A 24,382-nucleotide genomic window follows, 5' to 3' on the forward strand; every position below is an offset into this window, starting at 1 on the left:
TTAAGGGGACTTGCTTTCTGTTCCCATTTAGATTAATAACTGAACCACTGTTCTGAAGAATTTACCCCAACCATGTGTCACTGCTTCATTCCCAACACTTTCCCTGTAGTTGCCATGTAACACACACAAAAGCACCAGGTCTGTAACATTAACCATTTCACTATACTGACAAAATCTCTGCTAGCAACAAATGACCGATTCACTTTGAAGTTTCAATGACTTACAACATTTTGTCTCGAAGAACTTGTGGAAAACTTTTTGAAAGTTAGTTATAACTAACAATGACTTCCTCGGTTGTACCTTTAGGAGCCAACATTAGGTCTTGAGGACATACTTCACCAATTGAACCCGGTTTCTCTCCATGCTAACTCTGCTAGCTTAAAAAAAGTTCCCAGGAGCCGTCGGACCACCGGGAGACCTCCCCGGGGCCGAGGGTCGTCCTCCGGCCGCACTTTGGGAACCCTCCGCTCCGGACCGACTGGGTTCCAGGTATACAATTTTGACAAAAAAGCAGAATGTGTTTGAAAAAGACTCACCGTCGACTTCTTTGTTGGGGACGTCGTTGACGTTGAAGCCCATGGAGCTGTACGCGTCACGGACTTCATTGCAGTTCTTCAACTTTTGCTCCGCGGTCCCAGGAGCAGAGAAGAAGACGAGCAGGCTGCCCAGCACACACAGCAGCGTCTTCATGGCGAGGCGGCGACGAAGCGACAGAAAACCAGGAGAGGCCCGGGGAGAGCGAGAAGAGGCAAACGATGGCCGCTCAGGTAGAAGCTAGGACCGAGTTGGAGCGACTCCCACGCTGAGTCTCCTCATGGAGACGCTGCTTCCTTCAGCTCCAGCGACACCTCCTTCACAGCGGCTCCGAGGAGGCCACCGCTCCGAACACCGGGCTCCGAACACCGGGGAACACGCCGAGCACACCTCGTCCCTCTGGAGGCTCAAGGTGCGAGTCGAGTCCCGGACTCAAGAGGACAAAAACACGACAGAGCAACACTTTGAGAAACCTGTAAAAAACTTTTTTCTCTCTCTAACTTTCCAGCAGCGCTTCCCAGCCTCGACGGTAAAACCAGGGGGAGCAGCAGCAGAGGAGACGCCGGAAAAAGTTGTCTTCTTTTCTTTTCTTTCCCTGGTGAGCGACGGGTATCTGTGCGTGAGGAGTCGGGACTGTGCCGCTGTTCGTGCTCAGAGATCCAGATGCGGGCAGGGACGAGTGCGAGTTCCGGGGGACAAAGAGGTGGAAGTGAGAAACACCAGGGGTGGAGCGTGGAGCAGGGACTTTAAAACCCAGGATCTCTCCCCCCCCTCTCTCTCCCTCTCTCTCTCTCGGTGATGGTGTCTAGACTTCAGCGGTAAGTACCAGGCTTGAAAAATCAGGACTGGAGCTCGAGGGTGGAGCTGTGCTGTGGCACAACACGAGGGCTCTGCTATTATTGGCTCGCATGACGCGAAGAAAAAAAACCAAAGTGGTGAAAATCACAAATCTCTTTTTATTGCAGACCCCGGGTTGACCTGTGTTTTAACAGAGCTCCTTATCTGCCGATGTGCAGATAAAAAAGTCTTTGAAGTGAACAGACATCCCTCATCATGCTTTCACTGTCCTGACATAAAACGAGAGAAGTCATCAGTGGTGATTAAGTGTGCTGGGAAATCACCTCATGCATTGTTAGTGAATCGTATCCAGATGATTCGATTCCATTTGATTTGTCTGACACCAAAGCACCACGTGATAATACAATACAAATAATGAATAAGGATTGATTAAACAACAGCAACAACAATAATAATGAGCTAATAATGAATAAATATGCAGGTTTCTTAGCTGCTGCTACTGCTTTTAATGTTTCATTATCAGGCCATTATTTCTGTCAGTGTGTGATAATGATGTGTATTTTATATTTATATTTTTTTCAATTTGATCTGCTCTCTGTTTTCTTAATCCTATGTAAAGTGTCTTTAATCATTGTGAAAAGCACAAAAAGAATATATTATTTCAATCTTAAACCATTTTTAATCATATGTAAAGTTTCTGAACATTATTAAAAGTATTATGCAAATTAAATGTCTTACTCTGATTATTAAAGTTAACATCAAGTAAATATAAAAACTAAAAGTAACTTAGAGTAAATTAAATAAATGAAGAATTTTCTGTAAAGTTACAGAACCCGACTGAGTGTGAGCCAGCATTTGCCTTGACAGGTTGTTATAGTGATAGTAGTGAGGATCTTTTTGTTACATCTTTATTTATAAAAAAAAAAAAATCGAAACAAATTCTAACAAAACAGCCATGTACATGAGAACAAAGCATGTGACACATTTTCTGTCTTAATCAAAATTTGTTATTTCTGTCCAGCCGCTATAATCCAGTGGACCTTGGTTTGTTTAAAAGGCTGAGATTAAAACGTGGCTAGTGTTACAGTAACCATGGAGTCCAAATGACAGGCCTGCTCCTTACACAAACACGGGTTAGGCTGCATGTGTCCTGTTAGCAACGGGGCAGTGGTGGTGTTTTTAATATGCAGCTGCCTGTCACATAGAGCGCTCAGTGTTGTAAACTACAGTAAACAGAGGAATGGAAGCGTGTCGCAGCAGCTGTACGTTGATAGAGATGACAGAAATGAATGGGAAAGGTATAAAACAGTCACAATGCATTTAAGGCTATTAGATGGGGAAACACACTGAGTATCCTGCTGCTGTGGCAGTTACAGTTGAAATAATAAACACAAATCGGCCAAAACTTTTATTGAAAACATCGTAGCTTCAGCGATCGCCTAAGAAATAAACCCTGAGACCTAACTTAAGTGTGTCATTGGTCCTCTTGCAAAAATCTATCAAAGTCATGTTTTATGATATATTTTGTTCCTGTTTTACTTTTTCTATTCTCAGACACAAGTTTGTTTTATGTGCTGTCCTGCTGCTCCCTGCCTCTGTCCTTTGGCCCCTCGCTGCATCTAGTTTCACTGGGGAAAAAACAAATTAAATTCAGATTACACTGACAAGACAAGCAGTCGAAACCGATGGTGATTAAAGACTGAGTTTAAAGAAGACGAGCAAAGTAAATGTTTTCGAATAAGCATAATGATCACATCATGTCCATGTTGTCTCCATCTATCACACGTACTCAATAAACACATGTTCTGATAGAGAGTCCAAAATGGATGCATAGAGTTTTATAAAATGCAACAATACGACTCCTGTCTTATATACAAATCCTCTAATTTACAGAAAAAAAGTCGTAGTAAGACTTTCTACCCCCTGTGTTTAAACATGCCTGGACTTGTGGGGTGCTTCTGTATGCGTGTGTGTGTGTGTGTGTGTGTGTGTGTGTGTGTATGTGTGTGTATGGACCTCCATCAGGGTTGGTGGGGGGGTGCAGCACTCAGCAAAATGACATTCCTCCTTTTGTGTCCACATTCCTCAGGCGGCTCCATTCATTCTGTGTGACTGCGGCGGCTGCAGGGGGAGGCCGAGGGGTTTTGCCGAGGAGCAGGAGGAGGATGCCGGGGGCTGTGTGTGCCTGGGAGAGCGTGGGCCCGGCGCTGCTCTCAATGGGACAAACAAAAGGTAAGAAAATGGTCCAGTGCCATGGTAATTAGACATGAATGAGCTTTGAACGACGTGACATGTCTCTGTTTTTCTCTCTCTTAGGCACAGGAATCTCAGCATCCAGCTTGGTTAAAAAAAATAATAATAATGGGCTCGGGTGCACGTTCAAAAGCACCTGAATTAAATTGTTATTTTAATTTCTATGCGTGCCTTGATGACCCCTCAGGCTCACGAGGGTAGCCAAGCCCCAAACATCTCTGTGTGACCATGAAATAGTGCTGAAATACATATTCATAGGGAGGGTCAATCACTCAGGCAGAAAATGCAACAATTCCTGATAGTCAGCTTTTCCCCCTGTTCCTGCTGACTAACATCAAATTGACCTTTCACTCTCATAATGCGTGCTGTTTCAACATTGCCCCAATATTACCCTAAGAAAACACATGAACTCTGCATTTGAATGGGCCTGTTTGCCCTTTCTCCAGCCTCGCATTAGCATTCAGAGTATAACCCCCACCACCACCGCCACCACCTCCACCACCCTGGGCTTGCCACTGCTCTCTCTTGCAGCCAGCGTTTGCTCATCTCCTGATAATCAGCCTCTCTTTTCCATCTTAAAGGCAGCAAATCCAGTTCGGGAGAGAAAAGCACAGCTGGATAACAATGGCATTTTTTAACTGGATCTGGAGAGCAGAGGGTGCGTGGGTGTGAGAAGTTACAGCAGAGAGGCAGGACGGCGGAAACATTTTTTAAGTGTATTTGCAGGGACGGGCGTGTTTGTGTGAGGAGCTGTGAGTGATTGGCCTTGTAAGGAAAGTAGACTAGACAGGCTTTAAAAATGGAGATGCAACACAAACAATTAGGACTAATGAAGCGAGTTCCATTGTGGGGGTGGATGATGGTCTCTTACCTGGGTAATAGGTGACACTAGGGGTCAAACTAATGGGCTTCAGTGTGAGGAAAAATAATGTGGTCCATTATCAGCCGGGAGTGAAGAAAACAGATGCAGAGAAAAAACACACATAACTCAGATGCTGCTTTGCTCTGAGAACTACGAGCAGAGTCCAGAGACTCATAAATCAGAAGATTCACAAAGGGCTTTGAAGTGGATCAGACATTAAAGTAACATATATACTTGCAACATATACATGTCCTATTCATAACCTCTGCGGAGAACCTTATTTTTTCACTTGGTTATGTTTCCTCGCTCTGTAAGTACGACTCCACCTTGGATATCTGAATATGTGACGTTCAAGGTGTTCCAGAAAGTACTTAGTGATCTGTCATTTGTGTTTTATGCAACTTTCTGCTGGTCCTCACTCCTCCCTCTGGTAATACCTGGCTACATTTCCCAGAAGGACTTTGGACAGCCTCAGAGAACTTGTTTGAAGTTGACCTTAAAAGCACCAATGTAACAGTGTATCTTTTCCATTATTCATATCCTGATTTAAAATCTGCCTGAAAATTACACTGAAATGCAGTTTTGTTCCTCATCACTCATTCAGCCTGACCCTGTGTTCATGAGCTGATTTCTTGTTGGGAGGAGGCTCAATGTATCAACCTGTCAACATAACCTGCAGTTGGCATGGAATGTGTGGGAATAACCATATCCATCATATTTGTATTTTTCATGGATGGAGCAAGGTAATCCCACCCTCTAAACCCTGATCGGCCAGTTGTTATACTCAATTATAGAAGAAGCCATCAAGGCCAACACTATCTAAAATGACTGGAACTAACTCATGTAAAGTAAGACGATTTCTATTCTTACCTCGTGGTAGTATCAAGAAATGAGCTAACCTGATAACAGGACTGACTTCTGACTGCAGCTCGCTTCACCAAGAGATCTCGACTCTCGTTCATCAGCATCTTATCAACAAGACGACTCACCTGCTGTGAATTCTCTGGACATTTTCCCGCAGCATTCTCACATGGTCTCACTTAGACATTTTACACAGGCTGGCACGGAAGGTTCCCAAAAACATGTCTGAAGCCACTGACTCTGGCGGTGAAGATCTCACATACCTCCGAGATGTTATTGAAGCAGCTTATAGGGAAAAGCTTTGAAGAAACACATAGACAGAACTGATTTTGACTATTTTAAAGATTTAACGATCGTAGTTGAGTAGGAATTCAGCACTTCATCATTTCAATTTAAATGATAGCTGTTAACATTAGTAAGTAGCTGTTTTCTCCTGGTCCAAATGGTGGTATTAGATTAACTAATGCCACCTGTATCATTGAAACTGTACAGGAAACCACAGAGAGGAACAAATGCAACAAGAGAAACTGACAAAAGGATCAGACAACAAACTAAGAAGAGAAACCATAGTGGAACAAAACTTGAGCAGGAAGTGGGACAAGACCTGGTCTTTTCCAATTACTGTAACTGTGGATCATGTGTAAGAGAAGAAAGCAGAAGAAAAAGCATTGCAGAGTAAAGTAGTTTATCATTTGGAGAAAAGGCAGACGTTATGCCTTGTTCATAAAAGGTGCTGCATTTCAATCCTTTCTGTTGTTTAAAGCACCTGGTATTTGATTCTGAGGAAGTGACAAAAACAAACCGGGACCTTTGCTGGTGATGCCTCAGATCTGAGGCCTGCACCGGTCCAGTTTGGCCATTCTGCACTAACCGGCCCATTAATTTCTAAAGGAAATACAGACCCAAACTGGTCTGTCAATATAAATCCCATGAACCAAAAGGTTATCTACATACATGGGCCACAGGATCACTGATGTTGTAACTCACCCAGACTCTATTTACACAAGCCTTGTGTAGATACCGTCAGTTTACAAGGTACTGTTCCATCACAGTACAAAATACTTCATCAGTCAGCTCCTTCTTGTTGTTGATGTGATGCAAAATTACACAAAGACAGTCGCTTTGCATAATCATCTCGCCACAAGTGACTGCCCCGCTGCTGTGAACCAGCTGCATTCTCAGATAAGATTGATGATACATTGAGGGCTGAGAGATTTTGCATCATCCACACAAAAAAATCCTGGAGACTACTTCAGGATAATAAATTGTTAACTGGTTTAAAAGTTAGAAGAAAAAACTACTATTTAAAAAAAAGAATTATTAATAAAATAACTTTTTAATATTTACATAATGTATCCCATGCTGGTTCTGGAAATTCCTGCAAAAACATATTTTTGGGCATTAGAAATCATTTTTGAAGGTTACCCACGTGTGTTCACCAGTTTCTACCCTTTCCACCGGATTCTACAACATTAGAATGAAAGTCTGTGAAAGTTATTGGGTTATTTGCTAACTGTCAATCAAATCTGATCAAACACAGCCACACAGACATGATGAAGCAGATCGACTTTGTTTTTCTGTTTTTCCTCCCAAATTTTAGCCAGGATTGCTGCTTATATAGTAACCGAGTTGGAATATTACAGACTTGAAAGTTGAAAACAAGTTTTCGGGGACTTTAATGTGATGTGAGAGGGGTTACAGCTTGGATATTTCTTGTCAATATGCTGTATATTTGCATATCAAAAACATGTTTGAAACCATATTTTTTATGACTATGATAAATGCAGTTGACTAATAAACCAAGGCTCCATCTCATCAGAAAATACTGAATACATAAAATAGGATCAGCTTCTCCCTCTAAAGGTTCCTTGGGGAGCTAGTTGCACCTGAGGCAGGTCGCCAGCGTTTCACAGGGCACAAGCTGTTTTAAAACATGCACTGAATCCGGATATTATCCAGAAATCTTCCGGAGGGGCTGTATGTGAGAGTACAAATGTCACAGTCAGTTGTTCTGGACATTTTTCGTAAATTTTTCCTGCCATCCCCCTGGTAAAATGTCCGACCAATATCAGTCAACTCATGTGAGAATGCAGCAGGAAAATTCACAGCAAACAAGTAGGCGTGTTCATGACATTTCTAACATGTGACAAATATGTCAGAATGAAAAAGAGCTGTCCTACACGTAGAAGACAAGGATAAGGGTGATGAGGGCCGACGTTGTAAAGACAAACACAGGATTTCATACGTGTCCGGCCTACTGTATATTCGACATGGTGCCACCCCTGGCCTGAATGTTCCGCACATTATCCTGTTGCCGTGAAAGCATGTGACCCTGGCAGTCTCCTGCTGCGTTCTTCATGTGTGAAAGGAAAACTGCTTCAAATACCTGGACCCAATTTTCTGCAATTATCTGGAGTCCATCTCATTACAACAAACACATGATCAATAATATATAATACACAATAAATATCATATACAGAGACACGACAGCACAAACAGTAAATCATGTTTAGTTTATTTTACATTGTACTTTCCCCATCAACATTCAACTGAAAAGAGGAAAAAAAAAATGTCTCCCTCCTTTACTGGTTCTGTTCCTGGCAGCTATGTCTGATGTCAGGACCCTGGTGCTCTGCCTGCTGGACCCTTGACATGATTCACTGGCACACCCATGTGGAGCCGAGCCATTGTTGCTGTCATGAGTTAACACCTGTGCTTCTCCTCTGACATAAGTCAAATAGTCTGGAGTGAGTACAGTCAACACGTACAGTACAGCTGTGAAGTCAGCTGGGTGGCGGCAGCACATACAGCTCCGGCTTTTAATTAGCGTCTCTCCCCACATCCATCACACGTCTTAGCAACCAGAGAGCTGGAATCCACTTTTCACAACAAACTCAAATCAACAAACAATAGGAAAAAAAAACATCGAAGAACAAATAATTCCATAGAAAGGTAACATTAGTAGAATGCAATTTACACAGGTTTTTACATATTTACATTTCACATCACTCCTTTCTTCACCAACAGTGCTAAGGAATGAGCTAGAAATGCTTTTTAGACTGGCCAACAATCTAGTTCACCAACCAAATGACAATGAAAAATGTCAATATTATAAATCAACATATTTTTGTAAACATGGCACCAACACAGAGAAACATACATCTGTACAGTTATCAGGCTGATTTGTAGACGGGCGCTCAGTGGATAGCCCTTGAGTCTTTAATAGGTTTTTAAGTCTCATTTAGGGCTGTTACTGTTAAAAAAAAATCATCATCAGCGTTACGAAATAAAGCAAACATTAACAGCAGCAGTGAAAAAAATACTCCTGCATTGCTGGGATCAGTCTGAAATAATATCGATATCACAGGGACACAAGGAATGAGAGTGAGAGGAAGGAGATTCAAAAGAGCATTTGAAGGTGACAGTGCGTCTTTAACTGAAGCTTTCACCTTGGCTCTCTGGGATGTGGAGATCACGTCAAATGAGCCACCAGCTCTGTTGCCTGCAGGAGAGTACTCACTGCCACAGAGGAAAGTAGCAGAAGCTCTTCCTCCAACGTGCTCCTGCTGGGCAATAACTTGTTGCAGGCTGCGAAACCAGTACAGTTGAGTGTCTGTTTTCCCAAGAAGTGCTTCCCTTACGGGCCCCATGTCAGAGTTGACTAATGATGGGGGGTCTTTGCCACATTGTAACTATAAATGTCAGTATGAGGGCAAAGAGGAGGTGAGGCGAGAGGGCACAAATATAGTCACTACCACATACCTCTTTTTACACCAGAGTAAGCAAGTATATGTTCACCCTGGTGTCACATTTCCATCACTGCCGGAGCCGGAGCTGATAAAAACCTGCATCTACTGCGGGATACCCAGGATAGAATGCTGATTATATCCATTCACATTGCAGACAAAAGCCAGAAGTAAGTGGGTGTTAGTGGGTTTTTTGACCAGTGAATAAGAGGGTATAGTGGGAGTGGACCAGAAGATGGGTTTCTTATTTACACAATGCCAAGGGGTTATCTGGTGTGCTTTTATACGTTTGTTGAGTGATTTTAATAAAACACAACAAGTTCTTTCTGAGACGCGTTAAAAGGAATGTACCAATTTCTGTAGTTAATGCTTCCTTTCGATGAGCCACAGTTTTCCATGTTCCACAGAGTTTTGTATTGAATCCTAAGGTAAAGAGGTGATGGGAGAGTGTGAGTGCACAGGTCAGTGGAGACATAGCAGGAGCAGAGCGAGCGTCACAGGGAGCGTCAGGACCAGGTAGCTCCTCCTGAGCGGAGCCGTGGGTGAGGAGACGCCTGTGGCGAGCCGTGGGGTCAGCAGCTGCTCCTGGAAGGTGAAGTCTTCCATTGCCAGGTTATCAGCGAGATCTGTGGGCGAGACACACAGACGGAGGCAGAGAGATGAGATAGTGAGAGGAGGCAAAAGAATGAAAAACACGAGAGAAACAGGAGGAGAGGAAGGAGACAATTAGAAGAAACACGGTGACAAAATCTTAAAAACACGTGTGGTATGTCTGTCCTCCTTCTGCATGATGTCTCTCACAGCTGTTCAAACAATGTTACATTGGGAGAACGAGAAATCCAACCTCCACATATTACCAGATGTCGCATGTTATTGCTGTAGACACATGTTAAATCCCACAGACATATATTTGACTGGAAGTGAGTGCTGAAATGTGTACTTCAGTGGTTTGATGCTGAAAACAAAAAATAAAGAAAAAAAAACACAAACTGACTGTATGAGATCATGTCTCAAAATGTATGTCATCGTATATAAATATATATACATATATAAAACTTTTATGTAAAAAAAAAATGTGGGAAATGTTTTCTTTCTTGATTTTAAATGAAGCCTATTTATTTTTGGATTGTATGGATCACTGGCTGCATTTTACACATCACACGTAAAATCAGATTTGCCATTTTTGCTGGGAGATGCGAATATGAACAGGATCATGATATATATTTATATATATATATTCTATCTTTCATCTAAAGACTTGAGAAGTCATTATTCCGACTTTGGTGGGTTCATGTGTTTGACATGAATACTTACTATTTTGAATTGATTGTAAAATTATATTAACTGGTTTAATAGTGATGACATCAGAAACTCTGCATCTTGTGTAACATCATTTCTGGGAGTTATTGGGCTGACCTCAGGTGGCATTCATGTGAATTTTACAGATTATTCCAACACCACATGAATGCACGAGAGGATCCGATTTGGTTTAATATTTCTGTATCCAAAGGAATTATTGAATTCTTACTGAGAAACGTTGCTCTTGTGTCTGTGCATTAATGATGGAGCAAGAGTTAGTTTAGCTAAGCAGAAAGACTGCGAGCAACAACCTAGACACACAGATAACAGAGGTTGTGTATGTGTAGAAAATAAAACTAAACCTCTACTTCTCTGAGTACAAAATATGTACGATTGGATCTGATACCATGTTTTAACGTCTGTGACTCTGTAGAGTGAATATTATCATCACCAGTGACTAGACGTCAGGATGCAGAGAAGTCCTGCGGCAGTGCTGTCAGCTTAATGCACTCCCTCCCACATGCAGCCATTTTTTATTCCTGTGATCACACTATGTTTTCACCGTGTCGTTAATCATGCACGTCGTTGTGTGTCTGCAGTGAGCCTCTCTGGGACTTAGAAAGAAAATAGTTAGTTATGGGAGACAATTACACCAGTGTGTAGACCAGTGACCCCCGTCCACTGTGAGCAGCCTGTCATCCTTTACTTTCACCTCTCCCTACACAACTACTGTAAATGTGCCCTCAAGCAAGGCACTTAACTCATTTGCTGCAATTGGGATTTTCATTTAACAGCAGACTGTGGTTAGACGGGGGAACTCCCAGGTGTCAGTGTGTTTTTTTGGAGAGGAGGCAGAGGTTTTGTTGAATACTTTATTTAGACGAAAGTTTAAAAAAGTAAACAGCTCTCTCGCTCTTCAGTTTTTCCATGTGAATTCTTCATAACTCCTCACTCGCTCCCGTATTTCCTCCCTTCTTCTCCATCTGTTCTGTACGCTGCAGTGACTTCATGGTCACCTGCTGCTCTGCTGTTACTTACTGCTGCTCTGTATCCACAGCTGTTCTCCGGCTGACGCTGAGCAGAGCTCTTCCTCCCAGTGTGTGCATGTGTGTGTGTGTGTTACATATTCTGTGCTACTTTGTCTGACAGAGTTGTGAGGGAGACTGAAATAAGAAGGCTGAGTTATGAGAGAAGGAAGGAGGATATCAGTAATAAAGCGACTCTATGGGTTGGAACGCCAACTGTGAGCCGAGCTGTCCCCCGTCATGCCAGATGCAGAACACCTCTCCAGACACACACACACACACAAACCCAAACGCTGGTGCATTTCTAACATACCCCTCCCTCACATAGTCAGGGGGCTGTGTGTATAAACAATTACTTTCTCACACACACACACACACGCACGTATGCACACATGTCACATCAGAGCTCCTAAAATAACAGATAGCTCCAAATTGAATTAGCCATCTGATGTGTCTACTGTCCTCCCCAGTGGGAGTGATCCAGTGGGATGAAGTGGCTGATTTGAGCCACTGTGTGACCACAGGGAGCGTAGAGGAGTCCGGCTAAACCTCCAGCCTCTTCTCCGTGAGTAGAAACACAGGGAATGGGGGCCCTTCCTTCCAGGTCCCTGGTGCCCACAGCTGCCAGGAACCATCTCAAACGGCGGAAGGAGACAAACAAATAAACCCCCAAAAGCTCCAAACCCCATCTCCTACGAATTTCTATGCGGTTACAACACCGTTTGAATGGCGGCCAGGGGACAATTAACTTTTTTCTCCTCCTGTGTCCTCTGACATGGCAGTGGGCAGACATTCTTCAGGGCTCTGAAAGAACGATTTGTCACTGTCGACAGCGGCACACTGTACCGCCGTGCCAATTAAGCTCAAGGTGCAATTCGATACAGCTTTTATATACACTGCGGATAAGAGGGAGGGCGGGGGGGGGCATGCGCGTCTGCATTTGTGTGTTTGTGTGCCGGATGATTGAGTGGGGTGTGTGCGCGCCCTGTCCCTGTTTGTAAGAAAGCGAGAGACAAAGTGGGAGAGCATTGTGTTGGTGTGCTTTACAACGGCAATAATGTGAGTGGAAAAAAAAAGGTCTTGGTGAAAAAAAATCCCTCGAACCAGGGGGCGGAAAAAAAGGGTCTTTCTTGCTAGTTTAAACACTTGGACATGAGCAGCACCACAGAGGGGCCCTGTTCTGCAGGCTTTAAAAACAATCCATTGGGGACTGAACACTGTGCAAACTTAGATCCCCTACACTCCTACCCAGGGCTGCAGGGACTAATAATATCCTGGTATAATTAGTGATGAACACCTGTGCCTGTGTGTGTGTGTGTGTGTGTGTGTGTGTGGCAAAGTACAGACAGAGTGAGAGTGAAAGAGAGGAAACACAGACAGGCGTAATCCAGATTCAGCAGTCTTTGTCTTTTTCCATTTATGGCCATTTGGGGAGGAACCAGGACAGTGCACAGGAAGGGAAAATTAGCCAAATAGACGGATAACGTCTGGCTAAAAATAGAGCCACATCCCGGGCTGTGATTAATGTCCCCAATGTGGGCCCTTGAGGCTTTCAGTGGAGCCGAGCCCTCCTCCAGCTCATCCATTTTTAAGGCTATCACTCCTCAAAGGACACCACCTCGCTAACGTACCCCTGCTAGCTTTGTCGTGGCCGTATGAGCTCGAGTTACGACCGGAGGGGAGAGGTCAACAGTCCAGCCATTGATTGGTTACACTGAAGTCTCTGCGCTAAGAATGAGCAGGCTGGGCGGTCACATGCAAGTCAACGACACATTCAGGCCTTAACTTTATGTTCTGTTTAGAGCCCTGTCCTCAGGAGAACAGAGGAATAAATACTTAAATAGTTTAAGGGGGAGCGGACGTTTGTTTTAATCCCAGATTACAGGTCGAAGGGGCTGAAGTGTGTGTGTGTGTGTGTTTGCATGCATGTATATACTGTGTTTGTACATGTGTGTCTGTGTGGCATGTCTGTCTGCGGAGAGGAAAACAGGGAAAGAGCGGGGGAGACAGTCTGGAGTTTTGTATTTTCAGCAGCGTTCTGGGCCTGAGGCTTGTCGTCTCCAGCTCACAGTTGTCACAACAAGCCAACTATGTCGAAAAAAATTGCAATTGAAGAGGAAAGACACATTTTCTAGGACACAAGTGCAGGTGATGATTACATGACACAGAAACTCACAGGAAATGGTTCACTTGTGCTGTGTTGTATTTACAGGAGACACATTTCTTAAATGCAGCTGAATCCGAATTTAAGTTTAGATTTTTCATTAAGAGGCATAAATAAATCAGAATTGGTTTATGGATATGATGCACATTAGTAGCCAGTCGAGACATTATTATGACCCTTCTGGTGAGTGTGTATATCTTCATGGTCCAGTACAGTTTATTCAGTACATGTGTGCTATGCACAAAGGCCTTTTTTTGGTCAGATAAGTATGTGGAATGTTAAGTCTCCAAACACAGGTGCTCCTTATGAAATGGTGTGAGATGGTTTAGATTGCCGCTACACTGGCAGACGATGTGTGCACATCACACACCTAAGCTGGTCAAATTTGATCTAGGTTTTTAAGATTCAACAGCTTAAAAGATATTATGGTTTCCGAAGCAAAGCAAATATTTTATCACTCGTTTCATCTCTGCAGAGCAAACTATTCACTTGCATATTAAACTCAGCAAATTTTGAAGTCGAGGGACTGGAGTGTGCACGCGAGTGTGTGTGTGTGTGTGTGTGTGTGTGTGTGTGTGTGTGTGTGTGTGTGCGATCCTCTGTTGGGAGCTGCCCATTGCAGCTTCAGAGACAATGGTTCTGTGAAAACATGATAGGAGCATGACTGATTGGGTCTTATCTTGTAGAAGGCAACAGATAAGGAGCTGGATTGTAACTATTGGCTTGTTGGTCATATTTTGTAACTCTTCCAAGGCTGTTTGACCCGGGATGTTGCTGACTGAGAGCTGGGAAGGGAGCGGTGCGGGATGCTTCTGTCCATGGGCTGGAGGGAATGTGACCGTCTGCCTCCACACCCACAGGCTGACCACAGGGGCGCTCGGAGAGGCTGGGAATGTCAGGCCAACACAAACGGGACGCCTGGAGGAGGCCCTTCCCCTGGCCTTAGCAACAGAATCGCTCTCTGAGCAGCACTGGCCTCCCAACCTCCACAGCACTCACTGTTATTCTAGGCTGAGGGACCCTCCCACAAAGAGGGCAAGAGTGTAAGACAGGGACGTGTGACGCCACAGAGGACGGAGGACACAAACAGAGATAATGGAGTGGGAAAGGTTCAGAACTGAAAAGAATGGGGTTAGGAGACTAAATTAAGCAAAAAAAGAAGGATAGAAACTGATGGCTGAGTGAGTCTAAATCTGAAAAACAAAACACTTTAAACTGAGTTGTGAATGTGCTGCTTAGCTCTGATAAGAGGAATATACACAGCTGTCAGAAGGGAAAGGAAAAAACCCTCCCAGACACTTTCTAAATTGTTGCTTTGTGGGACAAGCGAAAGTCAACGCCTATTAATTAAGTTGATCAGTGAGGGGATGTGGTGTCAGTGAAGGGTTGACTAGCAAGTTGAACCCACTGGCCTCTCGATACGTTCCTTCCTGTAATATATCAATAGTCCCCATTTACAGTCAAAGAAATAAGTACGTAGAAAGTAGGAATCGAAGGAGCATGACGAGAAATAAAAGCATGAAACAGAGGCATAAATTTGAAGCGAGAATTCCTTGCAGTGCTGACGCTGTGAGGGTGGAAAGTGTGAGAGAGGTAAAAAACCATAACAAATCAAACATACAAAGAGTTGATTCTGTGCTGAGGGCAAGGGGCTCGTTCAGGGTGGGGAGCTCGGCCGCGTACAGAGGAGGCCTGTGAACCTCGGCAGCTAGGAGGTCGGTGCTGACGGAGGGTCAGAGGTTGGCAGGGAGCGCCAGTTGAGGGTGTTTCTTCAAAGATTGCACAATGGTGCTTCTTATCAGGGTGAGAGAGAGAGAGAGAGAGAGAGGCAGGAGTGACCGCGCACGGAGCCGAGCCGATGACCGGCAGGTCAATGTTTGGCCTGGGGGACATCCTGGTCCTGGCCATGCAGGCAGCCACTAAGGAACACATTCTTCGGATGCTATCTTTATCTTCTAATAATGAGGAAAGCTGACATCACACACAGATCTGTTTACACTCTCCTCCTGGGTCCAGCAGTCAGTCCAGTGAAGGAAATGTAGCTGGCGGATTGAGACTCGAGTTTGTTGTGCGAAAATCTCTGCCAACAAACAAGCTGAATTTTCCCTACATTCCTGTCACAGAGAGGCAGAGTGGAAATACAGCCAAGAGTGACAATTTGGCCGGACTGACTGTACATACGGCGAGCTCCTGTTGAGTCTATCTCAGCCCTTTTTAGTGGTTAGCCTGTGGTTTCCTCCAGCAGCTCGGAGTCTATCGACAGCAGGACTCCGCAATGTTTGCTGCATTGTTGAGTTACTTTCAAGAATGGGCTGGAAAGACAGAGCCAGAGCATGCGGCAGTGAGAAAACACTGGATAGAGCGAGAATGTAGGAGGGTGCAGGTGAAAGTAGAGGGTTAACATGTAAAATGCAAATCACCCCAAACCCTCAACCAGGCTTTTAAGACATTCCCACAAAATGGCTGCAGTGTGTCACTGCGGCGGCGAGCAGCAGAGCAGCAGGCCTCGAGAATGGCCCTGCTGTGTGCAGAGTGTTTGTGGACTGTGGCTGAGCTGATGGACACGACCCAGGAACGGGCCTGGAATCAATTTAGAGCGTCCAAAAAGTGCCTGTGAATGTAAATAAAGCTCTTGGGCAAACAAACGCTTTTTTTCCGTGAGGCACACACAAACACAGAAAAATGCACGGGCTACAAAATGAATCAAACACTGCTGGGCCCCCTCTCATGTACATGATGAGAACCCAGTCGGCACTGTGCGCTTGTATCCACAGAAATTAAAACCAGGGCTCTTCTTCCTGCCTTCTGGCTAATCTTAAGGGTTTTATCCCCGGACTGATTTGAGAAAGCTCCATGGCGGAAGACCAACAAGGGTCCAATAAGAGGGTAATTTCATCCCCCTGTTCCTCTCCTCCCTCTTTTCCCTTTCCTTTCCCATCTTCCCCTCCACTGCCACCACATTCAGCCCTAAAGCTGGCGACACACGGGGCCCTGTGGCTTACTCCAGTAAGAACAAGAGTGAGAGACTGCAGCTCATACTAACCAAGCCTGTTTACACAGATGGTGGCAGGCTTCATTATTTTTGTGAGGGGCGTGGTGGAGGTGGGGAACTTGGAGGATTGGCTGCATTTATGGAGGTTGTTTATAAGCTTGAGGAGGGACAGGGGCAGGGAACATTGGGTCAGAACATTTCCAGTGTGTTACACATTATCAGCCTTTCCACCACCAACAACCATCCAACCTCTCAACACCTCCTCAGCAGTCATTACTTCAAGTTAACCATTAATCATCTGAAACGTAAACAGATTATAGTTGGCTAGCTAAGATTAGCTTTTCAGGCAGAGGATGAGAACGGCAGGTATTTTTTATATAAACTTCCTAGGAGTGATTTTCCGTGAGGCTGCAGATCACACCCATACACTGTATTTCAAGATGGACAACACATTTCTATTTCCTTTGACTATCCCAAAAAGTCTCACATGAAAGCGGCCATCTTGTGTTGATGAGATAATTTGAACTGTAGTGATCAGGGGAGGGAGCCATGGTAACGAGGTCCTGTCGATACACACGCTTTAACAATCACATCAAGTCAGTCTCAGCCGTCAATCATGATGTTTCACTCAGTTTTTTATAAATCGTCACGTCAAATAACTAATTGATAAGGCTATTCATTAAAAATGAACACTTGAACTTACACCAGTCTAATAAGAACTACCTAAAATGACAGAAACATCCTTGTGAAAAATGTATTAGACGTCTTCTTTGAGGTTTTAGTTTTGTCAATGTCCTATTCAATCACATGGAGGAGGCATGGTTTACGACCTATACTGCAGCTAGCCACCAGGGGGTGATTGAGATACTTTGGATTCAGTTTTGGGGAGCCGTAATGTCCATCTTTATATTCTGTCTGTGATCCCACCATAAACTGCACAACAAAATGTCCTCTTGTATACGTATCGAATGATTTATCAGTGAGCCTGTAACACAGTGGCACTTTAAGCTAAATGCTAACATTAGCAATGTAACATGCTCAAAATGACAACACACTGGTGTTACACAGGTATAATTCATACTCTATACATTCACACAATGTTACTTTAATACAACTTTGACTGCTGTTGGACTTGAGTCCAAACATGTGACTCAACCATAGACTGTATATAAAGATGAACAACACATATCTCTACTTCCTCCAACTAACCAGACATGAAGCTAAAATATCCTGGATATATCAACTGCAATCTTGTGCATCTATAGCTAGAGTTTACACAGTAGCGATCAGAGAATGGCACCGCAGTAGCAAGGACCTGTTGACACACTCGCTCAAACAATCACAATCAGTCAGTCTCAGCTGTCAATCATGATATTTAACCCCGTTTTTACATGACCAAATAACTAATTAAAACCAAAGTTATCAGAAGGTTGAACACTTGAACAAACGTGTGTTAAGAGCAACCATAAAATGACAGAAGCCATATTTGAGAAAAAGTTTTATTTGGTGTCAGTCCTAGCTGTTAACATAGTGTGTGTTGGGCAGCCAGCTACTGGGTGGTGAATGAGACATTTTGGCTTCACTTCAGGGGAGCTGTCATGTCATCCATCTTTAGTCTAAAGACTCAACTATGCTCTTCTGATGACGAGATACAATCTGTTGGTTTTTTAAATGAGCTCAGTGTTCTTTTCTTTTTAATACGTGTTTATTATTATTTATGCGGTGAAATGTACAGCACCGCATGTCTTGATTTGACCGAATTTTTTTATTTTATTGGCAGGTCATGCTTATGCTTCTTTCAGTGTTTTTATTCTTTAATTGATTATTTTATAATGGAGATTTGATAATTGATCCTTTTTAATACTTTTATTTGTATTTATGTCATTTTGTATATATTTTTTTTACTTGTGAAGCAATTAGTTTTGAGAAGTGCTGTATAAATAAATAAGTGGAGATTTCCTGCTGTGTCAAACAGGGATACCGAAGCCTGCTTATTTTTGCACCTTGGTATCATCTGCTCGCTCTCGTAGACCACAGAGGACATGTGGGCACCCAGATTCCTCCGCCATCCAAACACCTGCGCACATCTGCAACGCCTGAGCACGTCTCCCTCCCTCTCACGCCAACCTGTGGCACGCAGGCCCTCGACCTGGCAGCCACATGTGGACCACTCCAACTGGGCACACATTCATGAGAGCAGTAGCTCATATCGTCAGCTCCTCTGAAACTGAAATAAGGAGGCAACAGAAATACATGGCGGACCTACCCAGAGATGCCTGAGCTAGTGTCAACAGTGTCTGGATTATGGCTACTATGATGAAGACATGTGGTAAACACTAATGTGGAGGACCGGCGCCGTGTGACTCACCTATCATGTGCTGAGGGTCGGGGGTCACATCTGCAGTTAATTAACATACCGGGTAGACGTATTGGAAGCGCTTTTCGCTGTTAATTCCTCCCTCATACAGAGCGAAGGATGTTTAGGTTTCACAGTGTATCAACCTTTAGAGTTATCAAAGGTGTTTTTGTCTCGTTCTGTTCTTTCCCCGCATTCTTTCATCACCTTCTTCTTTCCTTTACTCGCCCCTTTGTTCCAGCGGCAAAATCTGTAGCAGAACTGAAAGGTGAGCCCGGCCCAGCGTCTCACCGTAAGCTGCGTGTTTCACATTACAGGAATATTTCGACTTTGTATTTTGCTAACCCCTGGCGATAATAAAACGTTCACAAGCTTGGAAAAAAAAGAAAGAAAGAACAGCTTTCCTCCAGAGTGCTTGCAGTGACCAAACGTCTGAGCACGGGAGCATAACAACAGGTCTATTCACACGGCTCCTGCTGAGAGCGGCGAGGTACAGCGCACAGCAAAGGCCCGTCCAGCTCAGCGAGGAAACACACAAGGCAGAGCTCTGGGCCGATCCCACCAAGTGTTGGCTTTCAGACCCTTGAATGTTTCCAAACTGCATCAAAAACCCATTTAACATGTCACTAAGTCGAGCAGTTGGATGTTAAAAAATCCTAAATTGCCGTTTCTATAAGTGGATTAGAATTAAGAGGTCGGCTCCTGTTATAAAAATTGACACATCTGTGGTTGATTCCACCTTTTCTTTACGTCAATCATTTTCTTACAAGAAGGAACCCTAATGTTAACTCTAAGACTAGTGAAGCGATGTAATACACTGATCAAATGCAACATTTCAACCGGTTTTAACTGGTTTTAATGCTGATGCTGATGTCTCACCACGACGCCGTTAATTTCCCACAAGAGCCGAGAATCTGTTGGAAACAAATGATTCACCTCGACGCCAGGTTTTCATGTTTCACAAGGGGAGCAGCGTTGCAAGACTGTACGGTGAATTACTCACTGTTTTTGTGAGGCTGCAGTCTGAAAACACTGCAGTACACATTTGAAGCAAGAGCAGCAGAAGAAAAAAAAATGAAGCAAGGACGAGTGAATGAAGAGAGGCTTTGAGAGGAATCTGTGAGCAGGTTTGTGAGGAGACGGTGGCAGGAGCTTTGAGCCTGACACAGAGGCTGTACAGTCTGAGGCCAGGTGTATATGAGAGCATCGGAACACACAGGTGAGCCCTCATCTAGTGTGAAAATACTCTTTTCCACTGGTTAAAAAATCCAGTTACACCCACTAACATCTGGCTTTTGTCTATTCACTCCTGGATCAAGTTGACACTGGTTTTTATCGGCTCCTGCTCTGAACATCAGCGATAGAAAGATGACACTCGGCTGGACGCACAAATTTCTTCTTTATTTTGTCAGTTTAAATGCTGACTCTGCACCTTTTTGGGCGACGTTAGGGCGTTGATGGGTAAAAGGCCAGAACGTTTGTGTCAGAATTCTTTGGAACAACGTGCAACAGCACTGGCAAGAAAGCCAAGTGAGAGAACGCCTCAGTTTCCATATACGTTCAAGATGTCGCATATGACTCACCGGCGAAAAAAACAGAAAGGCAAACTCCTTCACTGGCAATGGTAAAGGAATCAATCTCAATACCCACATTTAAAAAACCTGTGTGAACCCTGCTTATTTTGAAAATGAAAAAAACAGCATCACAGATTACAGCATACACGAAAACTACACAAAGACAAACATACTTTATAACTTTATACTGCTTGTGTTACTCTCATTAAGAGTTCAGGACAGCCTACATGTCACCCTTTACTATCTTATGTTATTCCATGACTGTCAGTTGTTATTCCATGACTGTCAGTTACATAGCCTTGTCTAACAATGTGCATATGGTGCAACAAGTGACCCAAGACAAATCATTTGATTATCTGACCATCACTACTATCTTACAAAGTGTGATGTTGTCATTGATTGCTGTGATGGTGATCTACCAGATGAGCTGTGAGCCTGGAACACACTGGAATACAACAGATCTCCCACCACTCAAATTATGAGGAAAATTAGAACTGACACATCAGCCGAGGTCAGAGCACAGATTGTATCTGATGTTTGAGCTGTAACTAGTTTGATGCCTGGCTTTGAGCCTGGCTTTTCAGAGTTGGGGGTGGTGTGTGAGGGGGGGGTCCCACTGTCCTGGAATAGCTCTCCTGGCCTGGAATTCTCTCGTGAATGTGCAACATGTGTGTGTGTGTCTGTGTGTGTCCGTATGTGTCTGTGTGTGTCTGTATGTGTTGTCGGTGAGTGGCGTTAGTGATCATGAGGTTATGGAATCTGTGGAGAGAAAGAGCGAGGGCAGATCAATCATGATGCATGTTTGGGAACATCCTCTGTGTGGTCAGCAGGTTGACAGCTGGACTGTCAGGGGGGGGTAGGCAGGTCTGCCTCTGTCCTGTCTGCACCTTGTTGTTGTTGTAGCTCCTGTCACCTTTCCCCAACTCCTCTCATCTGTGTGTGCCTGTGTGTGTGTGTGTGTGTGTGTCTGCTCCAGGCTTTGTGAAAACAGATCTGCCTCGTCCATCTCGGAGCAGCAGAGCACAGACAGGCAGCCCATTAGGCCTCATACTCTGCAGGTCGACCTTTGAACTCCAGTCCCCTGTTTGACCAAAGTGGGCTGAGCGGACGTGCTGGGTCAGCATTTCTCTGGGTCATCACAGGCTATCAGTGGCTATCTGTTCATCAGCCAATGAGCAGGGACTCCACAAGGTCTGCAAACATTACTGGCTTGTGTACAAACAGGCTCAAACAGGCCTATATGTGCCTGCAGATGCAGCACCACAGTCACATGATGAGCACACACACACTGAATGTGCTAATTCACAGGAAAAGAATAGACATACTCATGGTACTGACGTCGACATTAAGGTCAGACTATAAAGGGAACTTTAAATTCCCACAGTGTCACCCTTCAGCAGCGGAGGAGACAGTGTCTTTTCAAATGAAAACATGGACGATCTCTGTCCACACGAGCGTATTTGCTTTGTGTCCATACTAACATGACTGAAAACACATGTAATGTGGCCGCTCATGTGCACTGAGCATGTCCACGCCAGTGTCAAAAGGACATGGGAATTGTTGCAGGTTGCTAAAATAATAGCTTGTCCCCTACACATGTTAACAGTTGAATCAAAGTAAAATCCAGAATTTATCTGTATAACAGCTGTTCGCAAAGACAACAGAGTCAAAAACACTTGTAATTGATTATTCATGTTGCGTTCTACACTGGTAGCCGCGGCTAATGCCGGTTGTTTGTTGTGATGTGGGTTGTTTCCCACATCTACGTCTAAACTAGAGCAGCAGTGTTTTCAAACTTCTCAGTTTTAGCAGCTCTAAATTTCCAGAGTAGTGTGGACGCCATACGTATTTGAGTTGATGTGTTTTCAAATGAAAATGTAGTAGACTAGCTGTAGCCTTAGAGCACATATGTAAGGTAATGTGCTAATTCCCCGAAAAATATAAGACATTTTCTGGGTTATGAGAAAGAGATTGAAGCCAGTCTATAAAGGGAACTTTAACTTTCCACAGTGTCGACCTTCAGCAGCTTGTAAACCTGAGGAGACTGTATAATGACTCAGTGTATAGTAGCAGCGATGTAAGGACAGCAGGGTCTCACTCTCACGGCCCGGCCTGCTGGAAGTGATGGCCCTGCAGGTTTCCTGTGTTGTCCCCAGGTTCCTGCTCCCGCTCCCTGCCTGACTCACCCAAATCTCTGCCACAACACCCCGGAGAGGAGGACTACTCCCAGCGCTCTGTTTGCTCAGCTGCGTCGGCTTTGTGTCTGCGTATGGAGCGATCAAACCCCCTTGTTCCTGCTCCCTGTCTGTTTTCTCCCTTTTTTTCTGTTTGGTTTCTTTTCTCCCAACAGTTTGTAGCTCCATTTGTTCTATGTTTGGCTTTCAGGTAGCACATCTGACATTTCTCATGGGATTGACAGCGCGGAGGTCGAAAGGTCGAGGTGAGGCGGCTACCTGAGGAAGTCTCACTTCTCCTGCGGCACAGTGTCAGGGTGGTGTCAACATGTACAGTAGTCATGTCAACACCTCTCTGCTGTGCCCACGGCCTGTGTTTGGACTGTGATGGCTCTGACTCACTGCGGAAGAAGCCAAATCTATTCATGCACTCACCACTTTGAAAAGAAATAGCTCCAATTTGGTTTGCAGGCTTAAATGTAAACAACTTAATAGCTTGTGCCCAACATTTTTATTCTTAGCCCATCTCATAAACGCTATTTAAAGTAATTTGACGTTATCAACCTATGCAGCAGCTCATTCGAAACCACACACTCTGCAGTTAAAGTTGATTTTGCGATAGAGTTTCAATTCGAGCTTCCAACCTGCAAAGATGCGCAACCGCTTGCGTCTCGGTGGCGGCCCCAGCCCGGACACTCCAGTGCACTCGTCTTCATCGTCACAGTCGCCGCTCTGGAATCCCTCGTCCCCATCGTCACTCCACCCGTCCCCCCCGCCGCCACGGGACCGGGCTCGCCAGCGTTTCTCAGATACCGTCACAAGCCGCAGCAGCTGTGGGACAAACAGGAAGTAGTTAAAGGTAATGACATTAAAATCCTTTTAGTCGCTCAGTGAATCATTCTGTGGCCGGAATGTGCCCGTTTGCATTAATGGTTTAACGAAGCTGTGAAAATAAGTGAGGGTTGCCTCTTGAACTGACTGTGCACTGTGTGATTATAACAGGATGAGGGAAATTCCAGACAAAAACGCAGCGAGATCTAACAGTGCTGGTTTTTGACAAACTCTAATTATAATCACCAGGCAGGAAAACCGTTTTGGTTGTCGGTGCCAGTTTTGTTATTTTTGCCCAAACGTGATTCATTCAAAGGGCTGCGGCTGTGGATTCATGTAATTTACTGGTAGAAAAAAGAAACAGTGGGGCAAGCAGACTGGTATGATTGTGTTGTTTTTGGCAAACATCATTGTCCTGAGTGGTTAAGTCAGGGCAACAAGGATACAATAATATCACATAACACACCCTGCCCCAGTGGACACTAAAGCCCCAAGATCTAAAACGAGAAAGATAATGAAAGGTAATGATGTAAAAAAAAGAGAGATGTTAATGTTTGTAATATTCTGACTCGTTGTGCTTTTACTTTGAAAATCTCATTCAAATCATGTTATTGATTAGAAGATGCAGCATGAAAAAGTTACAAATGAAACACAATCAGGGAACAGACAAGTCAAGTCTTAAAAACAAAAGACAACAACACACAGAAGCCGACAAACATATAAAACAAGCAGAAGTGTTGAATTTTCAACAGAATATAACCTAATTTGCAGCAGAATCTTATAGTTTGGCCTCTGGGCTGTAAAAAAAGCAGTTGTTCTTTTTCCCAATATTTCCCCAAGTGATTTATAGGAGCTCATAATCTGTTGTGCAACACATACCACCAGTGTTTATGGAGAGCTGTGGTGAACTAAT

General features: G+C 44.1%; 2 protein-coding genes across 2 annotated transcripts in view; both read right to left on the reverse strand.

The window, feature by feature from the left end:
* gpc4 (glypican 4) overlaps positions 1 to 1,338 on the reverse strand; it is a 32,764-nt gene extending 31,426 nt beyond the window's left edge. The window contains exon 1 of the mRNA XM_061080297.1: positions 537 to 1,338. Coding sequence (XP_060936280.1) covers positions 537 to 690 — 154 coding nt within the window. The 5' untranslated portion in view covers positions 691 to 1,338. The remainder of the gene's footprint in view (positions 1 to 536) is intronic.
* A 7,865-nt stretch (positions 1,339 to 9,203) lies between these two features.
* gpc3 (glypican 3) overlaps positions 9,204 to 24,382 on the reverse strand; it is a 116,540-nt gene continuing 101,361 nt past the window's right edge. Inside the window, exons 7-8 of the mRNA XM_061079871.1 lie at positions 23,283 to 23,469; positions 9,204 to 9,680 (exon numbers count right to left, since the gene is read on the reverse strand). Of these exons, the coding sequence (XP_060935854.1) occupies positions 9,517 to 9,680; positions 23,283 to 23,469 (351 nt within the window). The 3' untranslated portion in view covers positions 9,204 to 9,516. The remainder of the gene's footprint in view (positions 9,681 to 23,282; positions 23,470 to 24,382) is intronic.

This window comes from Limanda limanda, chromosome 10, assembly GCF_963576545.1.
Source record: "Limanda limanda chromosome 10, fLimLim1.1, whole genome shotgun sequence".
Lineage (NCBI taxonomy): Eukaryota > Metazoa > Chordata > Actinopteri > Pleuronectiformes > Pleuronectidae > Limanda > Limanda limanda.